Source organism: Tachyglossus aculeatus, chromosome 16 (assembly GCF_015852505.1).
Source record: "Tachyglossus aculeatus isolate mTacAcu1 chromosome 16, mTacAcu1.pri, whole genome shotgun sequence".
Taxonomy (NCBI): domain Eukaryota; kingdom Metazoa; phylum Chordata; class Mammalia; order Monotremata; family Tachyglossidae; genus Tachyglossus; species Tachyglossus aculeatus.
In genome coordinates, this window is record NC_052081.1 from 27,948,558 (window position 1) to 27,961,819 (window position 13,262).

General features: G+C 39.9%; 1 protein-coding gene across 3 annotated transcripts in view; it reads right to left on the minus strand.

Moving 5' to 3' along the window:
- Positions 1-1,302: 1,302 nt before the first annotated feature.
- CCDC172 (coiled-coil domain containing 172) overlaps positions 1,303-13,262 on the minus strand; it is a 35,864-nt gene continuing 23,904 nt past the window's right edge. For all 3 annotated transcript variants that reach the window (XM_038758342.1, XM_038758340.1, XM_038758341.1), the window contains 2 exons: positions 3,972-4,059; positions 1,303-2,099 (listed from right to left, as the gene is read on the minus strand). In XM_038758342.1, the coding sequence (XP_038614270.1) occupies positions 2,049-2,099; positions 3,972-4,059 (139 nt within the window). In that variant the 3' untranslated portion in view covers positions 1,303-2,048. The remainder of the gene's footprint in view (positions 2,100-3,971; positions 4,060-13,262) is intronic.

The window sequence follows — 13,262 nt, forward strand, 5'->3', positions numbered from 1 at the left end:
TCATCCTCCATGATTTGAAAAATCTATTCCATTGTTGGTGTAAAATACCTAGTCCACATACCTCAAAAATTAAGTCCTGTTTCAAGCTAATAGTATTTTTTTTTACTTTTAGTCCATTTCAGAAGTAAGATTCCCTTGAAAGTAAATGTTCATCCAATTCCAGAATAGAGAGCTTTCTCCTCTGCTTTGGCAACCAATTTCAGAAAAGGAGAGCTGATACCTGAGAAACAACTGTACCAAAAGTACAAAGGATAGGAGCAGGAATATTTTTTATTAGTCAAATTCAAATTTCAGCATTTACATTTTATGGAAATCATGAAATTATTAAGCTCCTTATATTGGGGAATCTAAAAATGTGATTTCATTTCTCTTCATGTCACTGAAATGCTACTGTTGTTTACATTTTAAATAAAATAGTTAATTCATTGAAGTGTTATTTTATTGGGTAAGACTGGTCAGTCTGGAACACAAAGAAAGTTTTTTTAGTGGTATTTGTTAAGCGCTCACTATGTGCCAGGCACTGTACTAAGCACTGGAGTAGATACAAGTGAACCTGGTCCATGAACGCAGTCCATGTACCACATTGGGTTCACAGTCTTAATCCCCATTTTACAGGTGAGGTAACTAAGGCCCACAGAAATGAAGAGACTTGCCCAAGATCACTCAGCACAAAAGTGGCAGAGTGGCATTAGAACCCAGGTCCTTCACGCTCCCAGACCACAGGCCACGCTGCTTCTCTTCATCTTTGCCGAGGTCTGGATATTATGGTGTAAGGGACTGGTCGAGGACAGCAGAGTATAAGGATATGTACTTAAGAGCTGTGGGTCTGAGGATGATATTATTATCATTATTCAAACAATATCAATCAATAAATCAATGGTATTAATTCATTCAATCATATTTATTGATCGCTCATTGTGTGCAGAGCACTGTACTAAGCACTTGAATTATTGACTCCTTACTGTATGATGAGCACTGTACTAGGCACTTGGGAATAAACAATACAGTAAAATTAGTAGACATGTTCCTTGCCTACAAGGAGCTCACAGTTTAGAGGGGGAGAAAAACATTATAAACATTACTGATGGAGGAATGGGAGAATATAAATGTGAGAGTATAGGTATAAGTGCTGTGGGACTGGGGGTGAGATGAATGATTGAGTGGGCACAGAAAGGAGGGAAAAGGAAGTTGGGAAACAGTGGTTGACAGACTGGAATTGGGCTCTGCTCCCTACTCCATCCAAACCCCAAGTGTCCCCCCCCACCCCCACCAAGTTGAAAATGAAAACAACACAAGCATGAATAAAGTTCACTCTTTCTTAATTACATGAAATACACAAAACACAATCTATACAGGTATTCTTGAAGCAGAAAAAGAATAAAATGAACTTTCATTAAATAAACTAGTCAAATTCAATCAGAAATAAATCTGGGATGGCCACTGTTTTTCTTTTTTTTTCCTCCTCCCATCACTGCCTCCCCCTCTGCAAGGCTGGAATGCGGGTGGGGTGAAGAGAATGGGGGAGGAGTAACTGTTTTAAGTTTTAAAAGTAGTTACATTACAAAGAGAATTAAGGGGTTCTCAGGTTGGAAATGAGATTATGTCCAAGTGTGATCTTGACAGCTGACATATAACTGACAATCCCAGTTAGCAGGGAAGCAAAACCAAGTGGAATTCTCAAACTGTTGCAGACCATCAGGACTGTCAATCCTGCATCAAACCTTGCAGCCACACTAACTCCCATAAATCAACCTCACTGTTAGTGTCTTCAAATAAGATTCCCTTTATATTCACATAGAGCTGTTTTCTTTTTCCTACCGTCTGAGATCACACAGCATCACCTCCCCAAAAACCCTAAAAAATACTTAAACATGTCAGTAGAACTCAGGCTCCCCAAACCAGGAATAAATAATTGTTTTATCGCTAAAAATTGACTCACCACTTCCACAATAGCTTTCAACAGACAGGCTAAAATTGGAACAATCAACAATGACACAGAGTTTTGATTGTGAAAAGTTTCAAGCAGTTCCCCATGTCATTTATTATGATCAATCCTCCATGCTATTGTGCCTTGCCTGAAGAATATTTTGGGATAAACTCTGTAAGAGATCAAAATTAGATGTATAGAAATATCAGAAATTCTTCACCTCCCCCTCATATTCCTCCCATATTCCCTTTCTCTGTTCCTATTCCCTCTTTTTCCTATTTCCCACACTCTAAGTACCAAGCAGATTAAATCCTAGCCACAACATCATTTTCTTATCCTGAGTGTTCCATTCCTCTTCCCTCCACTCCCCTGGCTGTTTCTCCCAATCTCTTTGTCTATCTGTGCCTCACTGGGTAACTTTGGTGTCACAGTTGAAGACCTGGAATACTTCACGTATCAAACATCCTAACAAAGACTGTATGTTAGCAAGCACTCTGCCTATTTTACAGATTGCGTAAAATCAGAGGCTAAAGCAATCTACAGATGCTTTCATGGGCCATGAAAACGGCTCTCTCAACTAGATATATGTCTCCTGATATCATATAAAGCTGCCTTCTGATACAGTTGAATATCATAAAAGTGATTTTTACTCAAAAACAAAATATTTTAAGCATTATACCTGAAAGATTTCATCTTATTAATATACTAATAATAGAGCTTCAACCAAAAGAAACGATCTGCAGTGAAGCTTAATATTAAAAAACCCACAGAACCATTCGTTTCAAAATGAAAGCTCTTCAGTTGCAAAAAGGTTTGCATCATACCAGACTCCAAGGAGCTCAAAAGACTTTAAAAATATTCTTAGTCCATATTTTTTTAGGCAGAAAAGGGCCGAGATATTTCAATTAGGTCTGCAGCCCAGCACAGCCAGCTTTAAACCCATTTGTCTATCCACTAACTACAGAAGGCATGTTTTACCATAGCCAGCGTAAACCCAATGGAGAAACAAAATATTATATTCATGATGGTGTATGACCCAAAAAGTTTTGAATTTATATGCTAGTGTATCACACATCAATATCTTTTGGAGAGCAACAAAATGCCAAGTAAAAGAACAACCTTTTTGGAATCATCTCAGAAGATTTCTCTTCTTAAAAATATTCAATCAGGGCCCAGGATCTAAATTGAGGGGCTGACCTCTCTCCCGAATCAGTCATATTTACTGAATGTTTACCACGTGCAGAGCAAAGTACTAAGCACTTGGAAAAGTACCATACAACAGATGACTGCCCAAAAGGAGCAAACTAAGGGCTTAGTCTGGGAGGGCCTCTTGGCTATCTCGGGTGAAAAATCCTGCTCCATTCCCACAGTGAAGTGTAGCACACCTCTAACAAGTGTTGGAACAATGGGAAGGTTGTGACCGTTGGATAAAAGCACTGAGAAGTCCAGATACCAACTAGAACTGTAATAGACAACAGCTCTTAATGCTTTTAATGTTGTTGTTGTGGTTGTTCATTAGATGATGTTGTTTTGCTGTATTATCACTATTATTTCCTTCCTTAGATTTCTGTCCTTCACCCTCCTCCACCCATTTTTTTTTTTAAGATGGGGCCATGTGGGTCAGGAACTGTGCCTGAATTATCAGCTGCACAAAATTGTCAACAAATGCAGTGAATAAATAATTCACTGAATACATGCAAGACATAGTTCATGACTTCATGGAATTCTGCAAGAAATGCAGAACATAAACTAGATCCCTGTGTTCTGGGTCCAAACTGTGAATGAGCACACCCTAGCTCCCTTCCCCTTGCTTCCCCACAGCCTGGATCACCTCACACTTCCCTAAGACTCATCTTGCCTCCTAAAACCTGTTTCCAAGCCTGAGGGAGGAAGAGAGGGGAGAATAGAGAAAAGGAAGGTGATTAAGGGGTTGCCACTCATCAACTAAGCACATGGCTCAGAAGGAGGTGATAAAGAACAGCTAAAAGTGGCCAAATTAAGTGGATTTACTAAAATGGGAGAAAATTTGGAGAAAATGTCTTACCATCCTCAGACATTCTATTTCTGCTTGAAGAGACTCACAAATACTTTCCATGTTTTCTTCCCTATAAAATTCAAGTTCTTTCTTCAGCCTTTAAAAAATAAAATGGTTTGCATTACCAAGAAGGTTAATTGCTCTCTGCTTTACACAATTATTTCGTAGATTACGATTTATGGGTTTGTCATTCCTGAAACCAGAACTGTGGAGTCAACACTGGGGTTATTTAGGGAACATCAAATAGAGCTGTGGGAACTTTATATATATATATATATATATATATATATATATATAGAGAGAGAGAGAGAGAGAGAGAGAGAGAGAGAGAGAGAGAGAGAGAGGGAGAGAGAGATCAAACTACCTGTGCTTAATGATAAATTCTGGTACTGTCACAATCTTGAGATGCACAGTTCAAATATTCTACTTTTAAAATTTTGAAAGTGGTATAAAGTACCTTGACCCAATTAACTCAAAGCATTTCTTCTATTCCAGGATTTAATTTTTTCTATTCTACACCCGCCTATCTTTCCTCCAAGTACCACCATTCTCCCCACCTTCAAAGTATTATTAAGGTCACAACTACTCCAAGAGGCCTTCCCTAGCTAAGCCTTCTTTCCTCCGGCTCCCTCTCCCTTTGATGTTGTCTTGCACTTGGATCTGTAACCCTTGAATATTTGATATTCATCCCCTCAGCACTTATATATGTCTTTAAATTATATATCACACATTATTTATTTATATTGATGTCTATCTCCCCTTCTAGACTGTAATCTCGTCGTGGGCAGGGAACATGTCTGCCACTGTCTTGTGCTTTCCCAGGCGCTTAGTATAGTGCTCTGCATACCAATGAATCCAAGTAATGAAAACAACTCTGTTATGGAATCACAAACTGCATCAGCACAAAGAAAGTTGTCTTTTTCTAAATCATTTCTTTGCAAAAAGATTCCTTTTCTATACAAGACACATCTAAATATACTTAGCTCTATTTAGCAAGTACTGCTTCATGATTAGACCCTTGTAGGTGAAGCCCCTGCAAAATCAACAACTCTGGGATTGGTGGAGTCCCTCCTGGAGGCTGGAGCAGCCTAATAATATTATTAGCCCAATTATTATTATTATAAATACTTGTGGTATTTGCTAAGAGTTTGCTATGTGTCAGGGCTCAAAGTCTAAAGGGGAGGAAGGACAGCTATTTCATCTCTATTTTACAGATGAGGAAACTGAGGCACAGAGCAACTGATTTCCTCAAGGTCCCACAGCAGACAAGTGTGAAGCTGGGATTAGAATTTGGGTCTCCTGACTCTCAAACCTGTGCTCTTTCCAATAGTGTCACTGAGAGAGAATCTTGCACCCTGTGCCCATGAATATACAGTAGTCCTGCTTTTCTGGCTCATTTACTTGAGCACTGCTCAGATGCCAGTGGCTAAGACATGAAAAGCATTTCCTACTACAAGCAGCACATGCACTTATTTTTTATTTTTCTGCAATAATGGTGATGGTTTGCATGAAGTCATCCACACTACGCTTGCCAGGGCCCTCTGTATCCAACCACACATATTCTGAGGTGACCAGTCTGAGATGGCTGCAGTCTGTGATGACAGAGAAGACTATCTCAGACTTCAACAGCAGAAGACACTGCTGTACCCTCACCCATTTAATAAGTCATCAGTGAGTATAGCACTTAGTATTCCTGAAACTGTTGTGAGGGTCATTTCCTGGCGGTGGAAAGAATACTGGACTTAACCTTCCCCAGTCTTTATAGGCACAAGAAATTCTATGGGACCACATTGAAAGAGTGCAATAAAAGACGAGTTGTAGCATGATTCTGAATCTTTTTCAGGAAGCTGTAAAAGATGCTAGTTTGCTGACTTAGGGGTTTTCAACTTTAGTAAGGAATTTGTCCAAATTAGATCAAACCACAGCCTTCTCCTGCTCAGAGAAGCAGCACGGCTCAGTGGAAAGAGTCCAGGCTTGTGAGTCAGAGGTCATGGGTTCGAATCCCAGATCCACCACTTGTCAGCTGTGTGACCTTAGCAAGCCACTTCATTCATTCAATCGTATTTATTAAGCGCTTACTGTGTGCAGAGCACTGCACTAAGTGCTTGGGAAGCACAAGTTGACAACATACAGAAACGGTATCTACCCAACAGTGGGCTCACACTCTAGAAGGGGGAGACAGAGAATCTGTGCCTCAGTTACCTCAGTTGTAAAATGGGGATTAAAACTGTGAGGCCCACGTGGGACAATCTCATCACCTTGTATCCCCCAGCGCTTAGAACATTGCTTTGCACATAGTAAGCGCTTAAATACCATTATTATTATTATTATTATTATTATTATTATTCTCCTTGTCTTCATAAATAATAATAGTATTTGTTAAGTGCTTACTACGTGCCAAGTGCTGTACAAAACGCTGGGGTTAATTAAGTTCCATATGGGGCTCACATTCTAAGTAGGAGGGAGAACAGGTATTAAATCTTCATTTTGCATAAAAGGGAACTGAGGCATAGAGAAGTTATGCAATTCGCCCACGGTCACACAGCAACAAGTGATAATGATGATGATGATAGCATTTATTAAGTACTTACTATGTGCAAAGCACTGTTCTAAGCACTGGATATGGCAGAGCTGGGATTGAAACCCAGATCCTGTGTGGCTGGAAAGAGCATGGGTTTGGGAGTCAGAGGACATGGGTTCTAATCTAGGCTCCACAATTTATCTTCTGTGTGACCTTGGGCAAACCCCTTAACTTCTCTGTGCCTCAGTTACCTAATCTATAAAATGGGGACTAAGACTCTGAGCCCCATGTGGGACAACTTGACTACCTTGAATCTACCTCAGCGTGTAGAACAGGGTTTGGCACATAGTAAGTGCTTACCAAATACTATTATTGCTATAACTAGTATTATTATTTCCACTAGGCCATGCTGCTTCTCTAAAGCACCTTGTATTGGACCAACTCCTTCTGAACACCTCTTCACACCTTTGAACTCCCATTTCCCTTATTATAAATTCATTTGCTTCCTTTAAAATTGATGCAAGACTTCTTAATCCCAAAATTTTGGCTCATGGTGGGGAGACCATCACTTGTGTTTTAACATCTCATGATGATGCATTGGGTTGCCCAGGCCTCAAACCATAATGGCCGTGTCTCTGAGTTGCATGTATCATGAGGAGGTTGTAGCTTGCAGTATGCCTGTATTTAGACTGGCGGAAGTAGAATAATACAAATGTCACTTGTTGGGTAATGAAGAGTTTCAGGGGTAAGAATTTATGCACATATCTGTAATTTTATTTATTTATGATAATGATGGTATTTGTTTAGCACTTATTATGTGCCAAGCACTGTTTTAAGTGCTAGGGTAGATAGAAGCTAATCAGGGTGAACACAGTCCCTGTCCCACATGGGGTTTACAGTCTTAATCCCCATTTGTCAGATGAGGTAACTGAGGCACAGAGAAGTTAAATGACTTGCTCAGGGTCACACAGTAGACAAGTGGCAGAGCCAGAACTGGAACCCAGTTCCCTCTGACTCCCAGGCCCATGCTCTATCCACTATGCCATTAGTACAGTGCTTTGCACACAGTAAGCGTTCAATAAATACAATTGAATGAATCAATATCTGTCAGGTTCTGTCTCACTCTCTAGACTGTGAGCTCGGTATGGGCAGGGAATGTGTCTGTTATACTGTTATATTGCACTCTCCCAAGTGCTTAGTACAGTGCTCTGCCCACAGTAAATGCTCAATAAATACGACTGACTGCCTGACTGAACTCCAAAGGGCTCCTCCCAGTTTGAAATACGAGCAATAGGCAGAAATATGCTAAAACTTGGGTCCCCATGACCCAATCCTCCAACCTCTCATCCCTGCTCCTCCCCAGAACAGGAGGCTAGTGAAGTGAAGGCAGGAAGCCACTACCTGATCTTGTTTTTTACATTTCTTTTAACCAATAAAAATGGTTCCTGAAGCAGCCTGGCCTAATGGAAAGAGAGTGGGCCTGGGAGCCCAGAAGACCTGGGTTTTAATCCCAGCTCTGCTACCTGTCTGATGAGTAACCTTGGGCAAGGCACTTAACTTCTCTGTCCCTCGGTTTCCTCATCTGTAAAATGTGGATTAAATCCTCCTCCCTCCAATTTAGACTGTAAAGCCATGTAGGACAGGAACTGTGTCCAACCTGATAAACTTGTATCTACCCCAACGCTTAGAACAGTGCTTGACACATAGTAAGCATTTAACAAATACCATAAAAAAGAACGTCTTCTTCCATGTCAATCCACAAGCTTTTAGACTGTGAGCCCACTGTTGGGTAGGGACTGTCTCTATATGTTGCCAACTTGTACTTCCCAAGTGCTTAGTACAGTGCTCTGCACACAGTAGCGCTCAATAAATACGATTGATGATAAGCGCATGATGACAGATGACTTTGTCTCGGATAGCATGACTCCTAGGGAAGATTTGGAGCTGCATCCTGTTATCAGAGGAAATAACTGCTTTACCAATATCATAAAAAAGGGAGTGAGCACCTTCAATTCAGGATATTCAGATACCCAAACGTCAATTCCATCTCTTCGATGAATATATAACCAATATTCTGGGCAGCCAACTGGTAAAGGCCTCTTTGTTCAAGATATACTATCATCAAAGGGCATGTGCTTGAACTGGCTTTGCCCAAAGTGGTGGTGGTTTGTGCTTAGTCATCTACAAACTCTCTCTCCCAATACCCTTGTGACCAAAAAACGCATTGCAGGATGGCTGGCTGGAGCCAAAAGTGTAATCTATTATCTGCAGAAGAGAATATTTTTGTGTGCAGCAGCAGACAGCTGTCTGGGCTCTCAGTCATTTCACAAACTTCCACAGCTCCCTTGGACAAATTATTGGGAGCTTCACTAGAGTTCTACTGAATTCTATCTTTAAGTTACCAATTTAGCTGTCACAAAGGCACATAGATTTTTGTTTTTTTTTAAAAGACTGAAATATATGGTTTCAAAATTCTTCTGGCCATTAGGCAACATTGTCTCAGTTTTGGGAGCAGTTAGCAAAGTCACTCGCATTCACTACAGACCATAACTTTCACATTAAACAATTGATTCCACCATCAAGTTTTCCCTTTTCTTATTTAGAAGCTCAGTAATTACAGTATGTGCCAAGAATATTACACTCACAATATGGGGGATGTCTGTTACCTTAGAAGCTACACAATCAATGCTGTGAAGACGCCTCTGTTAGTGAATAAATGATGAAGTTTTACCAGAAAGGATGCAGAGTCAACAGAAACATTTAGCAAAATGTTGCTGCTCTGAAAGAACCTGGAATTAGACTCCAGTTTTCTGCTTTCAAACTTATTTAAAAGAAGACTAGCTTGTATTAAACAGATACAACCAAAAACCTAAAGAAATCAACAGTTCTGAGAAATCTTAAATCTATGTCTTGTAATCTAGCTTTATACTTCTTAGTTGTTTTTTTCTCTCTCAGAGACACTGGAGAACTGAATAGATCCATAATAAAACCATCTGGTTTTGATTTTTAAAGACATTTTGTATCATGATTCTTATTACCCTTTCTGGATTAAGAGGGAAAATACCATGTATTAAGTGATTTTGAAGATCCTGGAGAAGTTGAAAATGCAGAATTGCAGTATTCTAATTTTGTTCTTTCTTGCCAATCCATCAAGGGTCTCTACAGCATTGTAACTGGAAACACATCTCAGGGCAATATGTATAAATAGTATTGACAGACTAAATTCGGAGACAGAGGTGGAATGGGATGGAAGCAGTCGTTGTCCCAGAGTAACCCCCTAAGAGTAACACCCTTTGGCACCCCTGGCTCTCTAGAGTGAGAGAGTGTGGGAATTGTGCTTGGACGATCCAAGCAGGACTTGGAGCTGTTTCAAGGGTCTGTTTCAATTCCTTCCCCACCAAAAAAAACGGCCCCTGGATAATTACTGCAGTCATCCATCCCACCCAGCTCTCTCCAGCCCTGAATATATTATATAAGTTCAAAGTCTATTAATGGCAAATTATATATTAACCTTTGTTCAATTCCCATAGCAACTATCTGCAGTTAAATCGGATTGTTTTCAACTAGGACAGAAAAAAGCCCTAATGGAACACATGCTGTTAAATATGCAGCCTGAAGTATCTCGAATAAGCTTTCTGTTCTTGTATATTTGTACATGGAATATACACCTTGGATGTAATAATCTAATATTTTTAAAATGCTTCTCAATTCTTGTTAGTGAAAAGACTGAAAAATGTTCAAAATTGTCTACTATATTGATCAGAAATTGTTCTCTTGTTCACTGTGGTAAGAGATGTTTCATTCATTCATTCATTCATATTTATTGGGTGCTTTCTGTGTGCAGAGCACTGTACTGTGTTTCCTGAGACCCTCAGGATGATGACATCACTGCAGAGAAACTTGCTCAAAATAGAGCCTTAATTCTCATAAACAACTCTTAAAGCCACCTCCAAAGATGGCTATTGATTCTAGGGAGAAATTTACACATCCAGATTATTAGACTGATTAACGCTCTCTATTGATATTGATGGCACCACCACATCAACCCTTCTTCTATAGCAAACACAGTTCTCCTAAAACCCTAATGGTAAAAGAAAAGTTTTCACATTTTAAATCCTCATGGGATTAGATGAGAAATGAATGGTTCCGTGTTAAGAACTGTGAGGTTATGACAGTTTCCTAAAACATGCAAAAACATGCATTTGCTGTTAGTTCTCAAAGAGAGCTTCTAAATCGCTTTTGTTAGCGGTAAACACTAACCAATAGCCCATCCAGGGGCAGAATTAATGTCATTTGGTTACATTTCATATATCATTAGATTTCTTTTTCTGTGGAGAGGTAACAGTGTCAATCTCTCTCAAATATGTGGTAAGGTCTAACATTGGAATCTGTTTATTTTTCCTCCCTTGTGCTTGAAAATTCTGTTCCTTTTTTATTCTGAAGCAATTTTTCCAAGTGTTCCATTTTTTTTAAAAAAAGACACAAAAGTCAACATTACTATCTCATTCACTTGAATTTAGCAGCTCTTATCCATTACATTATTAGTTGTATGTCACAAGTGTTACTTCCAAGAAACAAGTAGTACATTCAAAATTGAACTTTTTGTTGATACTAATTAATACAATCTCTATACTGGAAGTGGACTAAAATGGGAAAGGGTGGGGGGGCAACTTTCGAAATGATCTTTTCAATCTGGCCTTCCAGGTCTCAAGTAGAACTGAATCCTTCCAATGGTGTTTCTTGGTAGAGTTGCTTATACCTGCACATACTAGGCAAACTGGACATCAGTCAGACAGCTATAAAAAACAGCTTAGCCTGGTGGGCGGTCCTCAGATCTGGGGGAATGAGTCTAATAATGGGGCAGATTTACAGAGACTGTAACACCAGGAGGGAGAAATTAAAACAGGCCTTGTGCAGCACTGGGCAATCTTCATCTACACATGGTGTGGAATGGACTGTCCATTAATCACTGGTCTAGTGCCACGTCCATCCATAACACTGATACAATTTTCTTATCAACAATACCATCTTTGGACTTTAAGGGTGGCTACATACCTTATACTCTAAGGGAGGGGTTAATTCTTTGGAGACCCAAAATCGTTCACTATTATCTGAAGATTTCTAAATAACAAAAGAAGAGCCTTGAAAAAAGATTATGATGATGATGATGGCATTTGTTAAGCGCTTACTATGTGCAAAGCACTGTTCTAAGCGCTGGGGAGGGTACAAGGTGATCGGGTTGTCCCATGTGGGGCTCACAAGCTTAATCCCCACTTTACAGATGAGGTAACTGAGGCACAGAGAAGTGAAGTGACTTGCCCAAAGTCACACAGCTGACAAGTGGCAAGGAAAGGGCAATTTTCTGTAGGATCTCCCCCGGCAGTTGATCAAAAAGCCCGTTTATATGTTTTTGAATTTTCAGAAAATCACCATCGGTTTCCCTCAAGTAAATTCCTCTTCCTGCTTTTGCTACTGCCAGGTTGGAACATGTATATCTTAAATCTGGCACCCCAAAAAAAACGAGGAGAGGAGAGGAGACACCTCCTTCAAGGATTTTCTGCTGAGTTAGCCTGGTCACTGATGAGAATCTTTATCTTTGAAAATCCAAAGAGCACCAAGGCATACTGAACACAAATTCCTAGTTGTCCAAATGCATTTACGATACCAAGATAGATTTCAACAACTAACCTGAATATCTAGAGTATTAATTGAGAAAAAAAAACAGCTGATGAGCTGTTAAAAGTAAGGAATTCTGGAAGAATCTAAGTGATGCTGATAAAGCTAAATATGAATTTACAAAATCGTATTAAATTCATAAACAGGAAGCTTTCAGAAGTGAACTACTAGGGTTGTTGATTTTATTTTACACTTGGTCAAAGTTGACTGAAAAGGATTCCAGCCAGGCCTAGTGGCTAGAGCTCTCCTTTCCTCTTCTCCCACTCCCCTCTGTGTCGCTCTGACTTGCTCCCTTTATTCATTTTCCCCCTCCCAGGCTCACAGCACCTATGTACACACCTATAATTCACTTATTTATATTAATGTCTGTCTCCCTCTCTAGACTGTAAGCTCGCTGTGGGTAGGGAGTGTGTCTGTTTATTGTTATATTGTACTCTCCCAAACGCCTAGTACACTGCTCTGCACACAGTAAGCATTCAATACAATTTAATTGAATTGAATAGAGCCTGGAACTGGAAGTCAGGGGCCCCAGCTTCTAGTACCAGCTCTGCCATTGTCCTGCTGTGTGATCTTGAGCAAGTCACTTAACCTCCCTGGGCCTTAGTGCCTCAGCTATAAAGTGGAGGTAAGACAGACTGAGTCCTGTGTACAACAGGATTGAGTCCCATGTGGGAGCCTTGTATCCATCCAGAGCTTAGTATATATTAAGTGATTAATACGTCATAATCATTATTATTTTATCACACATCCACAGGTTTCTAATACAGTGTTTTGCATACTACAGACACTCTATAATATCACTATGGCTGCTAATGATATTAATGCACTGGACTGTTAGAAGTCCTTAAACAGAGCATCAGGGTTATCTTCTAGATAAGGAGAGGCAGAAAGTCCAGATAAAGAACCAGGAAGAGACCCAACCATGAGAAGCCAAGATGAAACCTGCCATGTCTGGTTACCATCAATGGAAGCATTGCCAGTTGAACGATCATTCAACAGGTAACCAGAAGTCGATGCCAAGGGCCTTAGCCTTCTTGTCATTTCCATATATTCCCATGTTTCACCTCACACAATGCACTGACATTTTCCCTGATTAGTATTTT